Source organism: Martes martes, assembly GCF_963455335.1.
Source record: "Martes martes genome assembly, chromosome: 17".
Classification (NCBI taxonomy): domain Eukaryota; kingdom Metazoa; phylum Chordata; class Mammalia; order Carnivora; family Mustelidae; genus Martes; species Martes martes.
Genome location: NC_137905.1, coordinates 42,855,322 through 42,880,280, shown reverse-complemented (window position 1 = coordinate 42,880,280; position 24,959 = coordinate 42,855,322). Strand labels below are relative to the sequence as shown.

At 49.6% G+C, this 24,959-nt stretch overlaps 2 protein-coding genes across 6 annotated transcripts in view; one reads left to right on the top strand and one right to left on the bottom strand.

Moving 5' to 3' along the window:
- WDR62 (WD repeat domain 62) overlaps window positions 1–11,175 on the bottom strand; it is a gene marked incomplete at its 5' end in the record, with an annotated part of 46,255 nt that extends 35,080 nt beyond the window's left edge. For 4 of the 5 annotated variants that reach the window (XM_080827911.1, XM_080827910.1, XM_080827913.1 and 1 more), the window contains 8 exons: window positions 438–598; window positions 1,958–2,140; window positions 2,582–2,719; window positions 3,452–3,622; window positions 3,850–3,907; window positions 6,712–6,774; window positions 7,666–7,757; window positions 10,999–11,175. In XM_080827911.1, the coding sequence (XP_080684037.1) occupies window positions 438–598; window positions 1,958–2,140; window positions 2,582–2,719; window positions 3,452–3,622; window positions 3,850–3,907; window positions 6,712–6,774; window positions 7,666–7,757; window positions 10,999–11,175 (1,043 nt within the window). The remainder of the gene's footprint in view (window positions 1–437; window positions 599–1,957; window positions 2,141–2,581; window positions 2,720–3,451; window positions 3,623–3,849; window positions 3,908–6,711; window positions 6,775–7,665; window positions 7,758–10,998) is intronic. The other variant, XM_080827914.1, reaches the window with a different exon arrangement.
- A 639-nt stretch (window positions 11,176–11,814) lies between these two features.
- THAP8 (THAP domain containing 8) lies at window positions 11,815–21,945 on the top strand. The gene is made up of 3 exons (XM_080829089.1): window positions 11,815–11,999; window positions 20,130–20,322; window positions 20,548–21,945. Exons 1-3 carry the CDS (start codon window positions 11,917–11,919, stop codon window positions 20,947–20,949), a joined length of 678 nt encoding a protein of 225 aa, XP_080685215.1. The 5' UTR covers window positions 11,815–11,916; the 3' UTR covers window positions 20,950–21,945.
- Window positions 21,946–24,959: the final 3,014 nt, after the last annotated feature.

Genomic DNA, 24,959 nt, shown 5'->3' with positions numbered 1-24,959 from the left:
CAGCCTCCATCAATGTTCAGACCTGTCTCCTAACATCCTCCCTTGGCACACTAGACTCCAGCCATACAGCCCATGGCTGTTCCTGCCACATGCCAAACCCAGGGCCTTTCGCCCTTCGGTCTTTATACTTGCTCTCAAGACGCACCTCCCCACATAGGTGGCTTCCCCTCACCAGAGACTTCCTCTGGCCCCAGTCCACACAGCCCCACCGCCAGGCACTTTCCTTCCTGGTTTATGTCACCGAAGCACTTAGGACTCTTAAATGACCTTGTTTGTATTTTGTATAATTGTTCAGCATCAAGCTCCCTTACCAGACCACAGACTTCATGGTGGCAGAGATTTTACTGCCTTGTTCTGGCTCTATCCTTCCAGCCCAGGGCTGGCTGGGTGGGTACAAGAAGCTGGAAGCCCCACCCCCACCCTCTGCCGGGCAGTACCTGGGCTCCAGGCCCTGAGCCACGTCCACCCCCAGGTAATGTGGTTTGGGCAGGTTCGAGACATATTGCAGGTTGTGGGCCTGGAAGATGCGGACGATCCCATCTGTGCAACCACAGAAGATGAGCTCCTGGCTGACACAGAGGCAGGAGGATAAGGAGACCTGTGGGGGCAAAGGAGACCCAAGTGGACGTGGTGCTCCATGTGGCCCAGTGCAGAGACATAGGGACTAACAGAGCAGACGTCAGCCTCCAGAGAAGCCTTAAGAGTTCCCTGGGCCTAAGAAGTCCATTTCAGCAAATTTTAAACTTTTGGAATCAGGATATAGCTGTCACTACTGAAGGAAACGTGCCAGCAGGCAGAGGCACAAACGGTGACAGAACTATCACTGGTGTCTACAGAGGAACTCAGCTGTGTGTGGGGGATCATCTGTGCAGCCGGCTGGGACTTCGGAGAGGGAGTCTACAGCTCCAGGGTGGGATCGGACGCTTACAGTTAATTCTCTATTGTTTAAAAACAATTTCATAGAGCTCAGACTTCAGAGCAACACAGAAAAATGAGACCGTTTACAGGAAAGACTCTTGGGCGATCTATCCTACCAGGATACACAGATGGAAGGGGCAGCAAGGGCCAGACCCCTGGATGCAGATTGGAGGAGCTTTTCCAGATCGAGAGGGACTTAATTTATAAGTCATTAAGCATGACAACTGCTGTTGAGCAGTTGAGCATAAGACAACTGGTCAGGGGCTAACCATCCATCTGTCAAAAGCTTTGGACTTGCTTAAGCAGCTAAAGTTCTAGAAAGAGGATTCAAATGAGGGAAAAATAATGATGTTTAACCAACTAGGAAAAACAGATGAAACTCTGAATTCTTCTAGAATTCTAGAAGCCTGACACTACGCCTTTAGCCCTAAAGGTGAGCTCTGGAGGGGAGCCACAAGAGCAGGGGTAGGAAAAAGGAGGGAAAATCATGATGTTCCTGCCATCCAGTCTCAGAACAAGAAAACGGTTTGGATTCAAACCCTCAGATCCTGAAGAAAAGTGGTTCTGCAATTTATAGCTATATCATCCTTTAATGTAAAATGTTATGTATTTTAATACAGCCCTTTCTTGACTAAAAAATGAAGTCAGTAATACCTTAGGTTAGGGAAAAAAAAAAAAAAGATGTAGTCCTCCCACCAGCCAAGAGTGCTCATCAGTGATGGGAGAGCGATTGTAACTGTGAGCCCATCACAGGGTACCAGGCACCATGCTGCGTGCCTTCTATGTTTTACTTCATGGGACTCCCTGATCAAGTCTGTGAGGTGGGCAGCAGGATTTCCATTTTACAGATGAGAAAACCGAGGCTCGGAGAGGGAGAGTCACTCACCCAAAGTCTCACGAGCAGAACCTCTGAGGAGTCAAACCCAGACCCAGCGGGATCAACTATGAGGCAGGGATATTACTGAGTGTCCCTGGAGACACGTGTCCTGGGAAGAATGTTTTCCCCACTGACGGCAGGGAGGGAGGGAGGGTGGGGTACCTTCAGGTTGATCCACTTCTCCAGCACCCTCTTCTCGTTGAACTGGCAAAGGAGGCCCGAGTAGGACACACAGAAGGTATTGCCTGCCATCCGGCCCCGGCCACAAGCCACGCCACAGAAGATGTTGTTGTGCAGCTCACCCAGGATCCCTGAGCGCCCCACAAGGGGCACTGTGCCTGTCACCTGGAGGCACAGCAGGGCACAGGAAGACACTGTCCACATGGCCTAGATCCCAGCAAGGTCGCAATGGGACTCTCCTGACCAGAGACTATGACACATACCTAAACAAAAGACTCTAAGACATTCCTCCAAATGGAGAAGGGAAGAGAAAAACAGAGCACACACTTCCAGGCAGAGACTCTGGGAGGCAGCAGTCCAGGAAAGAGGTCTGGCCCCAGGGCCAGTGCTGGGGGTCGGGGGTAGTGGGGTGAGAGGGTGGGGGGTGGTGGATTTCCCAGCAGGGCCTGACAGCACCTAAAGAGCAGGCCCGGAAGCAGAAGTTGAACCAGAGGCCAGACAACTTTTGAGGTTATCGCCTTCAAATCTCAAGTAGAAACAGGAGTCCATACTGCCTTTAATGGTTACTTCCCAGGCCTGGCTAAGGGAGCAGGGGCAGAAACCTACCTTTGCTTCTGTGGAGACTTCCAAGAACCAGAACCTCACGTGCCGGTTCCCTACGGTGACAAAATAGCTGCTGTCCTCCGAGAAGGAGAGGGCGATGACCCTGCACGATACCTTGTTGGAAGCCACCACAATGTCCTTCTGGAAAAATCAATGCAGACAAGTTCATGCCAGCACCCGTCCATTGGACCATTTGTGCCTTTGCCCTCAGCCCTGCATCTCCTTACCCTCTCCTGCTCCAAGTCAGTTTTGTTTGGGCCCTCCAGTGACAGAGGAGACTTGAGGCTTGGAAAGGTTTCCATGTGTAAGCTCCAGAGCTCTCCCCAAGAGTCCAAGCTCTACAGCTCACACATGGCTGAGCCTTCAGAGCATGAAATCATCTCGAAAGTCCTATGTGGAAGGTGCTTCTCCCCACCTCCGCCAGGCTCAGAGAGGTGGTGTTATGTGCTTAAGGTCACACAGCAGGTAATGAACAGAGCCAGGATTTGGTACCCACGTCTGCTACCTCCAAGTCCTCCCCTAGCTGTTCCAAAGTCCAGCCTTCCAGCACATAACAGCTCACTGAATTTTCACAACTCAATGAGATAGATGCCAGCATATCCATCTTACAGGTGAGGAAAGAGACTTACAGAGAAGTCAAGTCACTTGCTCAAGGTCATAGCTGGTCGATATGAAAATAATTATGTAATTCCACGAGTTGAGAGCTTGTCATAAGCCTTACAATAAGTGTCTATAACAGGGATCAGCATTCAGTATGTGCTCAATAAATATTTTCTGGATAAATGAACACTTCACCAAATTATCCCATTTAGTTTGCTCAGTGCCTAAGCCTCGGGGTGCTCTGGCAGCCCACATACCCACCAGTTGTCTCACCTTCCAGTCCCAGACGTTGAGTACCATGTCGTGCTGGTAGCCCATGGACACAATGTGCTTCATATTGGGGGAGAAGGCCACACAGGCCACGCCGTACTTGTGGCCCAGCATCTCTGCCACCTGACTCTTCTCATCCACGTCCCAGATGCGCACAGCAGGCCTGTGCCCGTTCTGGGGAAGGTGGGGCCATGACTGCTGATAGGTTCTGCACCAGGCAGGGGGCTAGAAGAGCTATTAGGGCTGAAACTGGCATTGCCCCAGGATGTATCCAAAAGCTGCCTCCCCCATCTGCCATGGTGCTTTCTGGCCTGGGTATAAGCTATTCTAGGGTCGTCCCAGGCCTCCTGAAGGGTAGAAGGGAATCCCTCCCCAACCACTCAATCACTGTCACAACTCACCTCCCCCGTCACTATGTACTTCCCATCAGGAGAGAAGGCCAGAGCACTCAGAGACTTCCTGGGAGTAAGGAAAGGGGCTGGTCACTGGTTCCAAGGCGGGTAGGCAGTCAGACCCCTGTCTGGCTGTGCTCACAGAACTCTGCCAACTCTCCGCTTCCAAGCCTTAAGAGGAGAGGCAAGCGCCAGCTGCTCCCATGGAGCCAGTGCTGCCTATGTGCCCAGAACAGCACACTGTGTGTCCCTTGCATTCTCTGCTGCCAGAAGGGTGTCAGTGGTCCAGGGAAATGGGGGTAAAAGCAAAGGCCCCAAACCCAGACAGGACGGTCACTGGACAGGGACCTTCCTTTCCTCTCCCTCAGGAGTGGTGGGGCTCCCTACGACCCCACCCACCCTGTAACCCTGAGAAATTCAGGTGCAGGAAATGGTACCAATCCGGCCTAACTCTGGGGGTGGGGCTGAAGGGAGGATCCTGGCAGTATACGAGACAGTCTGCAGTATGTGCTTCACTCTTAATCATGCAAGGTGTTCTGGAAAAACCCATGAGCAATCAGCATGTTTCTCTCTGGCCTGTGCAAGGACTGAATGACCAGACTAGCTTACACACTTTTTGGGTAGCAATTTTCATGGTTTCCAGACCACACCGTTTTCTTTTCCCCTCCCTCTTCTATCTGTGTTCCTTAATAGTCTGGTAAGTGTCCCCCACACGTGAGTTACTTGGTGTGTAAATAATAAGTAAATGCTGACTTTTGATGACCTCACAGAACACTTATCATCATCATCGCTTCAACTCTGGAGGCTTCTCATCGCTCCTACAGCAGCAGATGAGGCAAACTGCCCATCCGATGGCCACCTGCCCCTCCTTCCTCACCGACAGAATCCGAGTTTTAATTAGGAAGGCAGCGTACCCAGCGCGAGTGCATCTCCTCACCTTTCTTGCAGCTGCACAGACACAGCTACACAATTTCTTCCGGCCAACCACAGGTACACTGAAATGCTCTGTGCCATTTCCTGAAAAGCTTCTCCAAGGGAACTCTTTGCCCTCATCCCCAGTCATTCCCCTTCTGAATCAAGGACACAACAGACAGAACTCCATCTTGGACCGTGAGGCAACCTCAAGAACAGGAGCCTCACAGAAGGCACGACAGAACAGACATGCAGACAGACGGGGGTTCCTGATACTTGCAGACACACCGGCCGCCTGGGTGCCTGCCTCCAGACTTCATTCGTGCAAGAAAGTATGTTCTTGCATTTGAAGCCATGCTTGCTATGGGGTTCTGTTGTCTGCAGCCACCCCTGACCTGTCGCCCGCCTTGAACTCATGCCCGGCTCTCTGCAAATGCTATATGGGCATCATAGCCCTCATTCCTCAAGCGCCCTCTGGGAAGTCAGGACTCTCAGCCAGTTTGGAAATGAGGAGACCTCTACATGAGGGAATCCTCCCCACGTTACCTAATCCGACTGGGCAGAGCCCTGGCCGCACATCGGAATTCCCTGCAGAGCCTTTGAAAAACATCAAAGCTACGCTAGGACTCGTGAATGAAAGTTTGGTGAGGAACAGAGTAATATCTGCTGTTTCAGAGACGCTCCCCATGAGATACTCACTAATCACCAGAGGGAAAGAGGCTTCACAGGGGGAAAGCCTGGCAGACACCACCTTCACCAAGGGCCCAAGTGAACACCACCAGTCATAGAAGAGATCACCATCTAGCCTCCTTCTGATACAGAACCTCAGTCTATGAGGGAACATCAGACAAGACCGAAGGCTGGGGCATTCTACAAAATACCTGGCCTGTAATCCTCAAGTGTCAAGGTCATCAAAGTCAAGAACAGATGAAGAAACTGCTTCAGACTGAAAAAGCCTGAAGAGACAACTAAATGCCACGTTTCATACGGGACAGAATCCTTTTGCTATAAAGAACATTCTTGGGAAAAAACAAAACAACATTCTTGGGATAAATGGTGAAACTTGAAAGAGGCTTAGGTGGTAGTGATGTACCAATTTCAATTTCCTGCCTTTGCTGATCATACTGTGGTTTTGAAGGATAATGCTCTCCCCCATCCCACCCCACCCCCGCTCAGAAACACCCTCTGAAAGAGTCAGCAGTACGAGGAAATCATTTTGGCAGCTTACTCTCAAATGGTTCCGAAAAAAAAAGTTACCATGTATACAGACCAAGAATAATAAAGCAAATGTGGTAAAAGGTAAACATTTGGGAAAAATGGGTGAAAGGTATACAGGCAATCTTTCTACTGTTCTTTAACAACTAAAATTTTTTCAATATAAAAAGTTAAAAAATTACCAAAATCCAGAAGTGGCTTCTGTCTCCGCCTCATCTCCCCCTCACTCACTCCTTCATTCCAGGCACAGGACCACCCAGCTGCTCCTCAAAAAACCCCAAGATTCTTAACCACGGCCAGGCCTTTGTGCTTGCTGCTCCCTCTACCTGGAACACGCTCCTCACACTTTCACAGGATCACCCCGTTATTTTTCTCAGGTCTCAGCCTCCCGGAGGCCCAACCTGGGCCTGCTGGTATGGTTTCCCTCTCCCCCACCGTTCTCCATCTGCACACCTGCCCTAATATATCCTCGTTCTTTCCTCCACAGCAATGGTCAGAGTTGGCTAGTAATTTGCCCACTGGTATAGTGTCTCCCCTGCTGAGCTGTCAGCTCTGCAAGAGCCGAGATTCTCACTGTCCTCAGCACCCGGAACACTACCTTGCACAAAGCAGCAGAATGTAGCCGAACCGACGGGTGAGCGAATGAGTTAGTCGTCCACCCACGAGCTTCCAAGCAGTGTGGGGAAGTGGGTAGGTGCCAGGACCCCGGACCCATCCCTACCCAATGCCCAGGGCCCAGCCTACCTGGCAGTGTTAAAAATGTGCTGCTGCTTGTTCTCCTTGGGATTCAAAATCACCACCACACAGCTGGGGAGAAAGAGGGAAATGTGCCTTAACTAAAGGAAGTGCTAGGGTCCAGGGATGATTCCATTCCCGGTGGAAGAGCCCATACATAAATAAGGCTCCCTCTGAACAGAAGAGTCTCTCTTCCCCCTCCACATATGCATGCTGAGAATGCAAGGGTGCTGCACATTATTAAATGACACATTCGGAAACAGAAACCAACACTTTCTCTGTGGTAACTATTCTGTCAGACCCTGGGCTAATAAAGACCTATGTGCACAATCTCTTTAAATCCTCACAACTGCCAGGGGAAGTTGGACATCCTAGTCCCCTTTCAGAGATGAGGAAACTTGAGGCCCAAAGGGGGAAAATCCTTTGTCCAGGGCCACCCAGCAGGTCAGGGACACAGTGGGGATATGAATCCACATACTGTCAGATTCAAGAGCCCACCCCTGGACAGCATCCCAAAGACTGAATAACAGGTATAGTTCCTTAGGAATGACTACAGGTCTGGCCTGCCCTATAGGCATGGAGGGGTCCCTTTGGTGCCTAGAACAGGGCCAGGCTAGATCAGTATTTGTGGAATGAACAGTTAGGAGGATATCTTTCAGTCCTCTCTACTACCCAAGAGGAGGATGTCACTAGGTCTGTTTTGCAGATGAAAGGAAAAGCACAGAAAAGCACGTGGTGGAGCTGGGACACAAATCCAGGTTGCTGAGCCCCCGGCTTGGGTCTTTCCCAGAATTGCTGCCACCTCCCACCTGCAGTCACAATAAGGCTTTCATCGTGCTCACCACATGCCAGGTACCGCTCTAGACACCGATGGGCCCATGGGATCCTCTCCACAGCCCTCAGGGGTAGGCAGCTTATCTGCAGTCTACAGATGGCAAAGCCAAAGCCCACCCATTCACTCACCCTGCTAGGTAGGCCACGTGGCCAGTGCTGGGATCACAGGTTAGGCCACTGCTGTTCTGGGCTGTGATGCCAAGTACCTTCTCAAGTGACACCTGTGGGAAAAAAGTCCAAGTCATGACGACCTGTCCCAGAAGGTCCTTCATGGCACCAGTGCCTCAGCCACCCATTTAGTCCCTGTGACCTCCAACACTAACTGAGCTTCTACAGTCAGGCTACCATCAGCTAACATTTGTTCTTCTCAACATGTCTTTGAAGGACATAGAATGGTGAGGAAGACAGACAAAATCCCTGCCCTCCTGGAACTCACATTCTTGTGGTGATGGGATGGAGGACATAAAAAAACAGAACAAATATGTAAAATAGATGTCAGGTGATGATAGGAGCAAAGAGAAAAATAAAGCAGGGAAGGAGAGAAGACCTCACTGAAAAGATGACCTCTGAATAAGTTTCTCAGTATTTTATATGGATGAAAGATTTGAAACCCCACAACAACCCAAGGAAGAAGGCACAATTTCCACAGATGAGGTCACTGAGACTCCAAATCCCACACCTGTGGAGTGGCAAGGTTGGACTACAAACCCAGCTAGTCTCTGGCTACAAAGTCAGTATCCTGGGCCCTGCAGGAGAGACAGCAGTGAACAAGAGTGGACGCCATTGGCGCCTGGGTGGCTTAGTCAGTTAAGCATCTACCTTCGGCTCAGGTCATGATCCCAGGGTCCTGGGATCAAGTCCCGCATCGGGCTCCCTGCTCAGTGGAGACTGCTCCTCCCTCTCCCTCTGCCTGCTGCTCTGCCTACTTGTGCTCTCTGCCTCTCTGTCAAACAAAAAAATAGCCTTTAAAAAAAAAAAAAAGAGTGGACACCATCTGTTCCCTCAACAAATTCACAGTATACAGGTTCAATAAGTAAAGAAACAAGTGAAGAGTCACATTTAAAATTTAAAAATTCTCTAAGCAAAGTAATTTAAATGGGCGAGTCTCCAACATGGTTGATTAGAACTATTTATATACGGACTATTAGAATTATGGTATTTTCATATCCTGAATACACTAGCTTCCAATTTTTACAAAGTAAAACATTCTCAACTAAGTCCTTGGCCTCAGAAATGAGAGGCAAACTGGGCACCTGGGTGGCTCAGTTGTTAAGCATCTACCTTCGGCTCAGGTCATGATCCCAGGGTCCTGGAATCGAGCCCTGTATGGGGCTCCCTGCTCAGCAGGAAGCCTGCTTCTCCCTCTCCCACTCCCCCTGCTTGTGTTTCCTCTCTCGCTTTGTCTCTGTCAAATAAGTAAAATCTTAAAAAAAAAAAAATAATGAGGCAAACAGAGGATAATAAGAGCTCACGCTTCTTGAGCATTTACCAGGAACCAGGAACTGTTTAAATACCTACAGCTGTACTGACTTATAACCCTGTGATGTGGTCGTTATCATCATCTCCATCTTACAGATGAGGATACAAAGGGGCTCAGAGAGGTAACCCATCCAGGAAGGAGCAGCACCAGGACTCTAACCCAAGCAATCAGGCAATGACACTCACATCGTTTTTATATCTGTCAATCAGCATTACTGGATAGTAATAAAATATAATGGTCATTTTAAATTTTTAAATTTATTTTTATTTCATTTATTTATTTATTTGACAGAGGTAGAGAGAGAGCACAAGCAGGCAGAGCAGCAGACAGAGGGAGAGGGAGAAGCAGTTTCCCCAGTGAGGAAGGAGCCCAACGAGGGGCTCAATCCTAGGACCGTGGGATCATGACCTGAGCCAAAGGCAGCCACTTAATCAACTGAGCCACCAAGGCGCCCCTATAATGGTCATTTTTAAAGAAAATTTTATATATTTATTTGACAGAGAAAGAGAGAGGGATCATAAGTAGGCAGAGTGGCAGGCAGAGGGAGAGGGAGAAGCAGGCTTCACTTCAAGCAGACAGGGCTTGATCCCAGAACCCCTCTGCCCCCCACTCATGCTCGCGCTCTCTCTCTCTCAAAATAAACAAATAAAATCTTAAGAAAATAAAAAAGAATATAATTAAGGTTCAAGCCCAGGCAGTCTGGGTCCAGAGGCTGCTTAACCACATCACTTACCGCCTCTCTGAAACTGCTATTGCTATTCCTCTATTTTGTACACAGTTTAGAGCTCACGAGGCACGTTCAGGAACATACGAGATAAGGGTTATGAAATACAGGATGCTAGGTAAAAGACTAAAGTAGGTGTCTATCTTAGGCTGGGGTTCAAGAAGGTCTCTCAGGGTAGGGATATTCAGGCTGAGACTTGAGGGATGAGGAGCCAGCCAGGTGGACTGCTGCAAAAAACCCAGAGGACTCAGCAAATGCTTCGGAGGTGGTAAAGAGCTTGGAGCCTTAGGAAAACAGAAAGCAGGCTAGGGTGACCGAATGTTGATAAAAGGGAGGACAGTGGAGGTATGGCCAGAGAGGTGGGCAGGGGCCACGTGCCCAGGCCTTGCAGCCAGTATTGGGTGATATAACCACAGTGCAGCAAAAATCCTTGTGGCAGGAACAAGACCCACCAGCATCTACCATGTTTCCATCCTCTACCTGGACTCTGCCAAGCAGGTCATAGTCGCAATTTCATTGCTGCTCCCTGCAACTCCATGGTATGGTTACTGTTACTTCAATTTTATAAAAACAGACTTTGTAGCTCAGAAAGTTGGAGAACAATTTTTTAAATCCCTGCTGTGCTAATGGCATTCCTTCTACCTACTCTAAAATCTTTGTTTCTCTAAGGACTTAGGGAACTGTTCTGTACGCCACCACCACCCCCCCCCCACCGCAACAGGGAGCCGCTGGTGAGATTTTGCAATTACTCACATGGGTCTCCATAATTTGGGGTGGCAATGTGTAATAAAAATTCCACACTGGAAAAGGAAAAGGAAAGAGAAGGCAGGTGGGGAGAGCAGGTGGAGTCAGCTGAGTGACAGACGAGGTAGGTAGGTATCTGGACTAAACAATGGTAGGGACACTAGAGATCCAGCGAAGGGCGAGGTCAACAAAAATGGAAGGGCCCAGAGAGACATCTAAAGGTGACTGAAGGGATACGCAGGGAGGAGGGAGTAGATGGTGATTAGAACTAAAATACACTCCGGAGGAAGGGAGAAATGGGCTAGGGTGGGTGGGCAGTACCGGGGAGAGGAGGAGACCGGAGAGTGGGAGGAGCCCTGGCTAACGGGGCGGGACCTAGGAGATGAAGCAGGCAGGAGAGGAGCCCGAGGGGACGAGCCGAGGGCTGATAGGGCGGGGCCAACGATCTAAGGGCGGGATCAGGGGAGGCCCCTGGACCCTGGAACTGGGGTGGGCAGGACAAATAGCTCCTCACCCGACTCTGCACCGTGTCCTCCGGCGCCGCCGAGAGTCGTGTCCGCCGCCGGAGACAGAGCGGCGGAGCGGGTGGTGGAGAGCACTGGCCCCTCCTCGCCGGAACTCCGACCGCCACGGATGGCAGCTTCTCGACTGCATCATTCCGCGCGTAGCCTCCGGGCCCCAAGGCCGCCATCGTTTTAACGGAGCCGGGCGACGGTTACGCTCTTCAACCCCTCAACCGCCGCTGCCGCCGCCTCCACGACCCACTCGAAGAGCAAACGGCCGCGGGAAAGCCGGCGCCGCCGCCCATTGGACGCGGCAGGCCCGGGTCTGGCCAATGTCAGGGCGGCCGGGCGGCGGTTTTGACCAATGAGGGCTGAGAGGTGGAGCAAAGTATATGGCCGGGTGGAACCATAGCTAGTTTACAGGATGCCTGATCAAGAGCAGTGGCGTTTTTTATGCGGTGTTTTCATCATTAACAAACATTTAGGTTTTAACTTTTACGTAGCTAAAACCAACGCCTCCAGTTTGCTTTTTGCTACACTCCCCATCCCCAAGCAACTACCCATACAGGGGCAGTCGCCCGGATGTAGGCGTAGGGGTGGAGCTGAAAGAAACCGACCCCTTGGCGCAGGCTCAAAAAAGCCGTGACTCCACCTCTCCCTCAACATGTGGTAACGGCCTGGTGCTTAAGAGCTGGCTTTGCGCTGAAGGCCTCGCCTCGCCCCCAGCTGCCACGTGACCAGAGCGTAACTGTGGTAACAGGGCTGGGCGCGTAGCGCGCAGGCGCTCTAGTCCATCCTCTGCACGTGACGTGGCACCTGGGGCCGTCACGTGAGGCAGGCGGAGAGCGGGCTGGGCGGGGTTCGGCGGCACCCGGAGAGGACCAAAGCACGACTGCAGCCTGGGCAGGACTTAACCGGGTCGAGTAGCCATGCCCAAGTACTGCCGGGCTCCGAACTGCTCCAACACTGCGGGCCGACTGGGCGCTGACAACCGTCCTGTGAGCTTCTACAAGTGAGCGCAAGCGCGGGGCGGGGCCCGAGGGTAACTGCGGCTGTGCAGGGTGCTGGTCCATCTTGCAGGTGTCTAGAAGATGGGCTAGTAGCAAAGTGAAGAGTCGGTATTCTCAGCACTAAACAGAGCACATACAAGGGTGCGGATGTATTAAAGCGCAGGGATAAACTATTAATTACAGGTGCGAGCGTGAGAAGTAGGACTGTGGAGGGAGCCTAAAACTTCCCGCTCGTAATCTCCGCGAATTTGAGGTATCTCCAACGCAAAACATCTGAAACTGAGCTCCTGATCTTGTCTCCCTCCCAAACCTTCCACAACCTTTCTTAGTTAAGAGCTTACTCCATCTTTCCTGTTGTTCAGGCTGGCAACCTTAGAATCATCCCTACCTCCTTTCTTTCCTCACACTCGAGAAAGTAAAAATTAGCTTGAACTGTAAAAAAAGAAAAAAAAATCTGTCTTCCCATTTCTTATTCCCTGGCTAGAATAAAAAAACACGGGAAAATCCGGCTGAATAGGAAAAACATTTCTGTATTTTTCTCAGGGACATGCGGATGTAAGTGAAAAAAATTCCCCTTCTTTGAGTGACTGCTGCTTTTTTAGTAGGAAAATTTGTTCTCTAAAATCATAGGCTGCCTTAAACTTCGCCATTTGGGATTAGATCAGTAAAAATGAAACATCTCAATGCCTGGAGGAGTTGTCACTTTGACACTGAGAAGCAACGTCAGTTGCTTCCATCCAGGTGCAGAGCTTCAGGAAAGGCATTTCTGGACACAGTTTTCCACATCTACCTAAACTTTATTGCTCTCAAGGAGGCAGGACTCTGGACTCACTTCACAATCCCGACCAAGTATCTATCCACACAGTTCTCCTTTGCTTTAAGCCTATCCAGTTTCATTTACATTTCACCTAAAATTCACCTTTCTCTCAAATCCAAATAATAACCCTGTCTTTTCCTTTGTTGAGTGAGACTTCTTGTACTTCTGGTGTGCAGTTTCCCTCATCATGGTAAATAAACCTGACTCTGTTGGACTACAGGTTTGTCCCTGTGGCCTTAGTCTAAATGTGCCAGAACCCATTCCTCATCCAGACCATCAGCAGATCCTGCTGGCTCTCCCTTTAAAATACATCAGGAATTGACCACTTTTGACCCTCTTCTCTGCCTGCATTCTGGTTCTGGCCCTTACCACTACCCCTGACTGCACTATTTTAGTAGCCTCCTCATTGGTCAACCCACTCCCACACTCTCATCCCCACATGCAGTCACAGGGAACCTGTGTATCCCTGAGTCAAATCAGAGTCCCCCTCTGTTCACATCCTCCCCTGGATGGGGTGCCTGGGTGGCTCAGTGGTTTAAGCCTCTGCCTTTGTCTCAGGACATGGTCTCAGGGTCCTGGGATCTAGCCCCACATCAGGCTCTCTGCTCAGCAGGGAGCCTGCTTCCCTCCCCCCTCTGCCTGCCTCTGTGCTTACTTGTGATCTCTCTCTCTCTGTCAAGTAAATTAAAAAACAAACAAACAAAAAACCCAACAGATCCTCCCCTGGGTCCCACTTCACTCTATAAGAGACAAAAAGATGAGACTGAAGCAGACAGAAAGCCCTACAAAGCCCTACAGGAGCTGGATCCCCAATATCTGTATGACCTCATTTCCTTCCTCCTACACCTTACCCCTATGCTCTAGTGTCACTGGCAACTCCATGTACCCCTAACATGCCAGACACATTGTTGCCTCAGGGACATTGTGCTTTTCCCTCTACGTGAAACGGTCTTACCTTTATGGTCACCACTCTGTGTAAAATGATAACCCTTTCCCACTTTATTTTTCTTTTTAATGCTTATCATTATCTGGCATATCACATATTTGATGTATTCATTTATTCTCCACCCCCCCCCCACTAGAATGTCAGCTCCATGAAGGCAGAGATTTTTTTCCGTCTTGTTCTCTGTTATTTCCCCAGCCCTCAAACAGGGCCTGGCACATAGTGGGTGCTCAGTAAATATTTGTTGGATGAATTTCATTAATGCCTTCCAGATGGCCCCTCCCAGGAACCCCAGCAACCCATGTCCCTTGAGGGACCTTGATGCAGAGTAGGAGTGATGCAGAGGAGTCTTTAAACTCAGATCAGTGTGTCCAGATTTGCTTTTTTACATAGGTCACCTCTGGCACTCTTTATTAATTCAGCAACTCTGAGTATCTCCTGGAGTAAGGAAGCCCCTGCTGGACCCAGAGGACCCAGAGGACCCTGACAGATCTTGTTTCTGTCTGGGCAGAGCTCGTGGATAAGTGAAGGAACATTAAAGAACTGGACACACAACCTGGGAGTCACTCCTGATCCTTTCTTCAGCATGTTGTCCCCATCCAGTCCATCAACCCATCCTTGGACTTTACCCTCCAAACACATCCCCTGCAACAATCACAGCAAAACCCCTCACGCTGTGTCAACACAGTTATAAATGCAAATGGGAAAATCCTAAGTAAACTGTTAGGAAATAACAGAAAACCCCTGCATTTCCAGCCTGACCCCTTCTCATTACCTCTGCTCTCACAATATTGTTCAAGGCACCGTCCTCTGTTAATGAGACATGGTGTTGATAGCTGCTTCTTGCCTCCTTGGCTACACTTCTGCATCCCTTACAAGGACACCAATAACAGCTTACTTAGAGATCACCTATTGTATGCCAGGCACTGTTATAAGTGCTTCACATACAGTAACGAGGAGAACAATGACAGTTGTACAGAGCAGCCAGATGACTTTATAAAAATCAGTTCATGTCTGTGTTTAAATCCCACCTGTGGCTGCCAGGCTGTCCCTCACACAGGCTAACCCATTTCCGCCTCAAGGCTCACCCCCGAATTAGTCTTGCAGAAGCCACATGGTCAATAAGAGATTGATGAGCTGCTACCAAAGGAAATTCAGGAGAAGCCGTGGATGGCAGGAAGGAACAAGGTGAAACCTATCGAGGAAAGTGGCTGCCAGAGAATAACATAGGAACCTGGCAGGTGGCCAGAGGAACCATTCGTTAGTTCTGTCTTCAGCCCTTTTGGGACATATGAGAGCCCTATCTAGTGGGAAACCTGTGAGTTAGGAATTGCATTTGGGTGACAGTAAGAAAGTCCTGAAATAGTATTGGCTTAAAAAAATTACGGAGGTTATAGGATACAGCATGGTTAAGTTATACAGACACAATAACAGACACAAAATTTCTTACTACAACAGAGCTTTATTTCTCATTCATACTCTGTCCTTTGCAGACCATGTGTGGACCTACTGTATAATATCCTAACCTGGGACTCAGGCCAAAGGAACCTCCCCTACATGGAATATTGCTGGTCTTGTAGGAGGAGGGAAAGAGAAAGTAGGAAGACTCATCCAATGGCTCCTCATAAATGCTGTATTTAGAAGTGGCCCATGTCACTTTCAGTCCTTGGCCAAAGCAAGTCTATGGCAAGCCTCAGGTCAGTGCGGTAGAGATACATAATCTTCGTGTGGGGAAGGGCAGCAAATACTTTTTTTTAAAAGATTTTATTTATTTATTTGACAGAAATCACAAGTAGGCAGAGAGGTAGGCAGAGAGAGGGGGAGGCAGGCTCCCTGCCGAGCAGAGAGCCTGATGCAGGGCTCGATCCCAGGACCCTGGGATCATGACCTGAGCCGAAGGCAGAGGCTTTAACCCACTGAGCCACCCAGGTGCCCCTAATTTTTATTTTTTAAAAAGATTTTATTTATTTATTTGACAGAGCAAGAGAGCACAGGCAGGGGGAGCAGCAAAGGGAGAGGGAGAAGCAGATTCCCCACTGAGCAGGGAGCCCGATGAGGGGCTCAATCCCAGGACTCTGGGATCATGCCCTGAGCTGAAGGCAGACGCTTAACTGACTAAGCCACCCAGGTGCCCCTAAAGGAGATTTTTAGAGAACCCATTATAAAAGTGTTGCCATCCAGAGGAACAAAGGAGAATAAGAAAAAGACCAAGTGAGGAAGAGGGTTTTCATGATACTCTCCTCCTTTGCCCTTTGAGCTGCCCTGATCCATTTGAGAACCCCTTCACATTTAAGGTACCATCACAGATTTCTCACACAACACGAAAGCATTCACTAGCCAGAACTTGGTTACATGGCCCCACCTACACAAAGGAATCTGGGAAACGTAGTCTTTCTGTACAGCACAAGCTGACCTCAACTAAAGTTGGAGTTTTTTGTTAGTAAGGAAGAAGAAAAGGAGGTGTGGAGTAGTCACTTGTCAGTCTCTGCCAAAGAGGAGGGGGTGGGGAATGCTGCTGCAAGAGATTTCTTGTGTGTGTTCAGGCAGAATGGGGTTGATGGGAGGATTTGGATCTCAAACAGAGGCAAAAGGGACTGCGGCAGCCAGAGTTCCTGGCTGGGTGCCCTGGGGTCTACTCTTTGGGTGCCATAGCTCAGATTCTGAGTCAGCCCTTCTGTCCTCTTTGACCAGCTGTACCCCACCCCCACCCGCCCTGTCCCTTGGCCTTTTGGCTGGGAAGTCTTGCTCCCAGGCCCATCTCTGTTATCCTGCCCACCTCCTTTCTCGTGTGTCTTTTCCAGTTTCCTTACGCAAATACAAGCAACATGAATACATGTTCTAATTTCCCCCTTATTACTGTATTGTTTCCTGTGGATACTGAAACAAACTTGATGGCTTAAAACAGCAGAAATTATCCTCTCACACTTCTGGAGATCAGAAGTGCAAGTTAGTTTTACTGGGCCACAATCAAGGTGTTTGCAGGGTGGCACTTTCAGAGATGCCGGCTGTAGGGGAGAGTCCATTTCTTGCCTCTTCTGATTTCTGGTCACGTCACTCCAACCTCTGCCTTTGTGGTCACATCACCTTCTCCTCTTTCACCTGTTGTTAACATCCGCTCACCACCCACCCCCTTAAAAGGATCCTTGCGATTGCATGTAGGGCCCAGGGAACGATCTAGGATGACTTCCTCATTTCAGAATCCTTTACTGAATCACGTGTTTTGTCCTGCAACCTAGTAGTCACAGGTTCCAGGGATTAGGACATGCATATCTTTTGAGGGCTGTTACTGAGCCTCCCACAATTACTAAAAGTGGATATACTCTGTTTGGAACTTCGGTTTTTTCCTGAAATGTCTATGGCTGCCTAGCATGTCAGGGCATAGAATACCTCCACACTCTGTTTTAGGGCTGTGTGGTGTCCAGGCAGATGACGGTATCCAGCTGTCTTACTGGTCAGCTTCTGTTCATGGAATTGATACTTGTTCTTCCAATTTCAGTTGTGGTATAGTTTCTCTTTGAGGTGTCTTTGTTTCATCTTTTTTTTCTTTTTAAAGATTTTATTTATTTATTTGACAGACAGAGATCACAAGTAGGCAGGGAGGCAGGCAGAGAGAGAGGAGAAAGCAGGCTTTCCACGGAGCAGAGAGCCTGATGTGGGGCTCCATCCCAGGACCCCGGGATCACGACCTGAGCCGAAGGCAGAGGCTTTATAACCCACTGAACCACCCAGGCGCGCCCCGTCTTTGTTTCATTTTTAAAGTTGGTCAATTTTAAGAAAAGTATTAAGTAAATGATGTGACAGATGTAGAAGGTATAGTGCAGATGGAATGTGGATGACCAACTATATTAGTTATCTAATGCCACTTAACAAACTGTCTCAAAATTTAACTGCTTAAAATAAACATTTAATGTGTCACAGGTTCTGACAACTGCCAGAACTCAGTTATGTGGCCACTCCTGGCTGCAGATGAAGCTGAAAAATGAGATCTTCATTGTGGACAGTCTTGAGTCTCAGACAGTCCCCATCTATTCTCACAGGGAAAGCTTTTCTTTAGCTCATTTTTTAAATACTTTAATTTTTAAATTTTTTAAAAAATTATAAAATACGTATAAAATCTACCATCTTAACCATTTTTGAATATACAGTTCAATAATATTAAGGATATTCACATTATTGGGGCGCCTGGGTGGCTCAGTCGTTAAGCGTCTGCCTTTGGCTCAGTGCATGATCCTGGGGTCCTGGGATCGAGCCCCACATGAGGCTCCCTGCTGAGCAGAAAGCCTGCTTCTCCCTCTCACACTCTGCTTGCTTGTGTTCCATCTCTTACTGTCTCTCTCTGTCAAATAAATAAAATCTTAAAAAAAAAAAAAAGGATGTTCACATTATTGTGCAACCAGTCTTCAGAACTTTGTCATCTTGCAAAACTGAAACTCCATACCCATTCAGAGACAAGTCTCGATTTCCTGCGCCCCGCCCCAGCCCCTGGAAACCAGTGAACTGGACTACTCTAGCTACCGCATGTATTTTTTGTGTTTGACTGGCTTATTTCACTTACCATTATGTCCTCAAGGTTCACCATACTATAGCATGTGTTAGAATTTCCTTTTGAGACTCAGTAATACTCTGTTGTATGCATATATTGCGTTTTCTTTATCCATTCATCCACGGATGGATATTGGGTTTCTTCTAGCTTTTGGCTATTGTGAATAATGCTGTTATGAACATGAGTGTGCAGATATCTCTTTGAGACCCCACTTAACGATTCTTTTAGGTCTGTACCTAGAAAGAGAATTGCTGGCTCATACGGTAATTCTATTTTTGATGTTCTCGAGGAGGTGCCGTACTGTTTTCCGCAATGGCTGCTCCATGTTATATTTCCCACCAGCAGCGCACAAGGTTCCAGTTTCTGCACATCCTCACCAACACTTGTTTTGTTTTAATTTTCATTTTTTAAACTCTTTAAAGATTTATTTATTTATTTTAGAGCGAGCATGCGCACACATGCACAGGTGCAGGGAGGGACAGAGGGAGAGGGAGAGAGCTTTCAGCTGACTCCTCGCTGAGCTCAGAGCCTGACATGGGGCTTGACCTCAAGACCCTGAGATCATGACCTGAGCAGAGACCTAGAGTCAGACACTTAATCCACTACGCCACTCAGCGGCCCCTCAATTTTTATTTTTTTAAAGGTTTTATTTATGTATTTATTTATTTATTAGAGAGAGAGAGAGCACGCGTGCACAAGGATGTAAGCACGAGAGAGTTAGAGGGACAAGCAGACTCCCCACTGAGTATGGAGCCTGATGCCAGGCTTGAGCTCAGGACCTCGAGATCATAATCCGAGCTGAAGATGCTTAACTGACTGAGCCACCAAGGCACCCCTGTTTTGCATTTTGTAATAGCCGTTCTAATGGTTATGAGGTGCCATCTGATGGTTTTGATTTGTATTTCCCTAATGATTAGTGATATTGAGCATCTTTTCATATGCTTGTTGGCCATCTGTATATTTTCTTTGGAGAGCTATCTGTTCAAGTCCTTTGCCCATTTTTAAAGGGTTAATTTTTGTTGTTGGGTTGTTTAAAAACCTTTTAACAGGTGTTTTCAAGCATACACAAAAAATAGAGTTATATGACGGATTCTCATGCATCTGTCACTCAGATTTACCAGTTGTCAACATTTTGCTAATCTTTTCCATCTACCCTCACCCATTTAAACCTTTAATGCATGATTTTAAAATAAGTCCCAGATGTTAGTTCTTTTACCTATAAGTATTTCAGAATGTTTTTCCAACAGAGGACCATTTTAGAAGCATAAACCAATGCAATTATCATACCTAGCAAAATTAATTTCTTAGCACTATCAAATACCCAATTCATGCTCAATTTTCCCCAACTGTGTTAAAATGTCTTTTTATGGAATGATTTGTTGCAAATGAGGTCCACAGCCTGCAAATGGATGTTTCTTAAATCTCTCTTCATCTCTCACCCCACCCCACCCGCATGAATATAGACACATTCTAGATTTGTCCAGTTTCGGAAACTGCTCTCTCAGGCTTATGTAGAGGAACAGATTGTGGCTACAGATGGGGAGATCAGGAAGGAGGCCGCTGCAAAACTCCAGCCAGGAGAGGATGGAGGCTGGAAGGGAGGGGCAGCAGAGGTGGGAGAGGTGGGCTGATGTTGAGTGTTGCAAAGGTGGAGTTGAAGAAGGGGATGCGGGTGGGTGGTAGAGCAAGCCTGGGTAGGAGGCAGGGCCAGCTGCCAGCCTAGGGAGACCGAGGTGTGGAGCCCAGGGGTCTCTGGGTGTGCATGTCCTCAGAGAGGGCTGGGACTGCACCTGATACAGCTGACCCTCTGACCCCATGGTCCTTGGCAGGTTCCCACTGAAGGATGGCCCCCGGCTGCAGGCCTGGCTGCGGCACATGGGCCATGAAGACTGGGAGCCCAGCTGCCACCAGCACCTGTGCAGTGAGCATTTCACGCCTTCCTGCTTCCAGTGGCGCTGGGGAGTGCGCTACCTGCGGCCCGATGCAGTGCCATCCATTTTCTCCCCGGCACCTCCTGCTAAGGTGAGTGAAAGGAGGTCCCACTGCTGGGGTCTGAGCACATCTTCCCCACCTGGAACTAATCCGTGGAGTCTGGTCCCAGCCCTCCTCTCCTGAGCCTCTTGACTCCGCCCTGCCGCCTGATCCTCAGCCCCGAGGGAAGTTCCTACTTGGGGTCTGGCCTCACCCAAGGGCAGTACCCCTTGGAGTCTGGCCCTGATGCCCCCCATCCCATGCCTTGTCTTCCAGAGGCAACAGAGTTCCTGCAACACTGAGAAGCCAGTCGTGCCTCCCTCCCGACCAGACGGCACGCCCCTGTCCCCTTGTCCTGCTGTCTCTGTCTCGGCCCCAAGCCCTGTTCCCCTTGTGGTACTGGGGTCAGCATCCGGAGGCCCTGAGGCCGCAACCACCGTGTTCCTGACCCCCCTGCCCCCTCCTCCTGCTCCTGTGGGGCCGCAGCCTGGAGTCCGGGCCCAGCACCCGCTGGCCAGGCTGGACGCTGTCCTGGGAGCGCTGCGGCGGCGGGTGCGGAGCCTGCAGAGGCGCCAGGAGCAGCACGAGCTGCGGCTGCGGGCCCTAGAACAGCTGGCGCAGCAGCTGTGCCAGGAGGGCCCCCCGAGCCCCGTGAGTGTGGCCACCCGGCCCCCGTAGCCTGTGTCTTTTCTTTTAAACCAGAGTCCGGTATTTAAAAGTCAGAACATTTCACTCATGTTTCCAGGTGTCTGGCTTTTCTTGAGAAAAGTCAATCTGGTAACGCCTACCAACTGTTGGTCAGAGCAGGGTAATGACTGCTCTGTTTCTTAATAATATTTAAAGAGCCCTTTCTGTCTGCCAGACATTGTTAGTAACTTACTGAAAACTCACTATGACCTTCATGCGGCTGTGGTCCCCATTTTTCAGATGGAAAAACAGGTACCAGGACGCTACAGTAACTTGCCTGAAGTCAGGCAGCCACGAAGATGCACAACCAGGATTCAAGCCAGGGGTCTGACTCCACAGCAGGCCAGTGCCCTCGTATTGGAGAGCTCCCTGCTGGGCCCCTAACAGAGCTTGAGTTTGAGTTTGCAGCCTTTCTACCAGAGTCGCCCCGGCCCCATCTAAAGGCCTTTATGTTCCTGCTTTTACTACTGAGTATTGGAGGAGGGTATCCTCTCTTTGAAGAATCAGTTTGACCAGGCCTTTTCCCTGCTAAAAACCCAGGGCCAAGTTGGAGGTTCCAGGGCTCTCAGCCCTGGCTGGACAAGAGAAACGAGAAGGGGTTTCAGAAAGGAACCCCCGCCCCGGGGCGCCTGGGTGGCTCAGTGGGTTAAGCATCTGCCTTCGGCTCAGGTCATGATCCTGGAGTCCCAGGATTGAGCCCCTCACTGGGCTCCCTGCTCAGCAGAGACCCTGCTTCTCCCTTTGCCCCTCACCCCACTCATGTTCTCTCTCTCTCTCTCTGCCTCTCTCTCAAATAAATAAAATCTTAAAAAAGAAAAGAGTCTTAGGGCGCCTGGGTGGCTCAGTGGGTTAAAGCCTCTGCCTTCAGCTCAGGTCATGATCCCAGGGTCCTGGGATCGAGCCCCACATCGGGTTCTCTGCTCAGCAGGGAGTCTGCTTCCTCCTCTCTCTCTGCCTGCCTCTCTGCCTACTTGTGATCTCTCTATCAAATAAATAAATAAAAATCTAAAAAAAAAAAAAAAGAAAAGAGTCTTTATAAAAAAGGAGGGGTGCCTGGGTGGCTCAGTTGGTTAAACAATTGCCTTCGGCTCAGATCAGGATCCTGGAGTCCTGGGATTGAGTCCCACATCAGGCTCCCAGCTCCAAGGGGAATCTGCTTCTCCCTCTGACCTCCCCTCTCATGCTCTCTCTCACTCTGTCTCTCTCTCTCTCACACATAAATATTTAAAAAAAATAAGTAAAAATTTCCTCAACAACAGTGTTTTAAAATAATTTTTGGTCTTTCCTGAAGGCTCAACAGGTGTAGCAGCACTGGGTTCGTATTGACAGCCAGTAGCAGTCAGCTGGAACTGCAGTGTGGCTGCCCCGGCCGACTGTGACCAGACCATGCTGGGGCACAAGGGGGACACACAGAAGAGCAGGGACAGAGCTCCAACTTGGGCCTGGTACTCTTCATGAAGCCTGCCAGGGCCCCAGGGCTGACAGTGTCTCTCTCTCTCTCTGCCTCTGCTGCCCTCATTCAATCCCTGTTTTCCCATGTTCTCCTCTCTTCCCACATTTATCTTTTTGTTTCTCTGCCCCATCTCTCTGCCCTCCTGTCTGTCTCCCCGTTTCCTCCACATCTCTCTTCACCTCCATCTTTCTGTGTCCCTCATATCACTGTCCCTATCTGTGTCTGGCCTATCTCCATATTTTTCTCTCCACGTCCCCCACATTTTCCTGTTTCCCCATACCTTTTTTTTTTAAGGAGTTATTTATTTATTTATTTGACAGAGACAAAGAGCGAGCGTGAATAAGCAGGGGAGCAGCAGAGGGAGAGGGAAAAGCAGGCTCTCTGCTGAGCAGGGAGCCCGGTGTGGGGCTCGATCCCAGGACCCTGGGATCATGACCTGAGCCGAGGGCAGTCGCTTAACGACTGAGCCACCTGGGCGCCCCTACCCATACTTCTTTATTTCCCCAATGAATGTCTCTCTGGCCTCACATCTCTTCCCTTATCTCCCCACAAGCGTCTCTGCCCACATCTCTCTCTGTTCCTTGACATCCCCCTCCCACCTTGGCCTCCCTATTCCTCACCATTTCTTCCCCCCTCCTCTCTTCCCTCTCTCCTTCCCACCCCTCTTTGCCCTGTGTTCTTCATCTCTATTACTTCTTTGTCTGGGACTGCCCAGCTCACTGGACCCGAGGAATCCCATCATCTGTGGAGTGGCCGACAAAGCTGTGGTCATTGCCCAGAGTCCTGCATCTCCCACACTGGATGCCAAGCCACAGCTCCAGGACAGATGATGTTGTGGGACAGATGACAGAAAACAGGAAGAGATACTCCACATACATGGGCCTTTCTCGCCCCACCACCCACAACTGGGCCATTGTAGCACCTCCCTCAAGAGCCTGGCTCCAAGCACCTCCTATGGACCTCTGGAACCTTGGGGCTGACTTGGGCCCAAGCCCCATCAATCCTTATTTTCCTTGGTGCCAGGTCCCTGCTGCCCCCAGCTTGAACCTTTGCAGCCGGTAAAACAGTCCAGAGCAGAACAAGGATTGTTTATTTGGGGAGAATTGTATCGAGTTCTAAAGAGCCCCTCATACCCTTTGCCAAGTATGGTGCTGAGCTGGGTATACAGCAGTGAACACAGCCAATAAAATCCTGCCCGCATGGTGCTTCTGTTCTGCTTGAGTGGAAGACAAACTAGTAAACTAATAAACAAGGTAATTTCAGATGATAAGTGCTGTAAAGACCAAATGAAAATGTAATGGGGTGGGGGTGGCAGATGGATGGATGAAGAGGGCTCTCTAAGGACACAGTGTTTGAACACTTGGATGAGAGCACCTGGTATGGAAGGCATATGGGCTGGATGCTCCAGGGAGAACAGCCCCTAGAAATGCCCAACATCCAGGGTGTCAGCTGGAGAAAGGCAGTGTTGCTATGGCAAAAACAAGCAGGGTGGGGCCCCTGGGTGGCTCAGTCATTAAATGTCTGCCTTCAGCTCAGGTCATGATCCCAGGGTCCTGGGATCAAGTCCCACATCAGGCTCCCTGCTTAGCAGGAAGCTTGCTTCTCCCTCTCCCACTCCCCCTGCTTGTGTTTTGTCTCTTTCTGTCAAATAAATAATCTTAAAAAAAAAAAAAAAGGGAAAGTAGTGTGTGTGTGTGTGTGTGTGTGTGTGTGTAGGGGTGCCATTTTAGATAAAGCAGAGAAGGTCTCTCTGAAAAGGCACCAGTAAGTAAAATCCTAAACAAGGGAGAGAGGGAACTGAGTATCTGGGGGAGGAGTGTTCTGGGCAGAAGGAAGAGCCAGTGCAAAGGTCCTGCACTGAGGAGGAGCAAGGAAGCCAGTGTAGGGCAGTGGATCCAGGGGAGAGTGAGAGGAGAGGCTGGAGAGGTGATGGGGGAAAGTTCACCCAGGGCCTTGTGGGCTGCGGTTGAGAACATTGGGGGTTTTTTTATCTAGAATGAGGTACAGCAAGCAGATGTCTCTGAGTCGAGGAGGGTCCTGATGTGGGATGTGTTATGTCCCGTGGCTGCATTATAGGGAGCAAGTTGTGGGGTAAGGGAGGAGGAGGGAAAACAGGGAAGAGGCTGCAGCCATAGTCCAGGTGTGAGAGGATAAAGGAAGGACCCGGGAGAGGGCCTGGATGGGGGGAAAGGAGGTGAGGGGTCAAAATCTGGGAATATTTTGGAAATGGAATTGCCGGCCCTGACCATTAGAAGGATGAAGGGTGGAAGGCAAAGTCACCCAGTCATCTTTGGGCTGGGGTTGTGGGCAGTGCAGCCCACAGCCATGCAGGCATGACAGACAAACCAGGATGATGGAACCAGTAAGGCCTGGACCCTGGGCTGGCTCCAGGTCTTCTTGGGAGACATACAGGTTTGGAGAGGGTTGGAGGGGTTCATTGGCAGCTTTGTACCCTACACACTGCTACAGCCGTGTAGCATGGTGATTAAAAGCCCAGACTCTCCAGCCAGCCTGTCTGGTTTCAAGTCAGCTCCATCACCTATTTGCC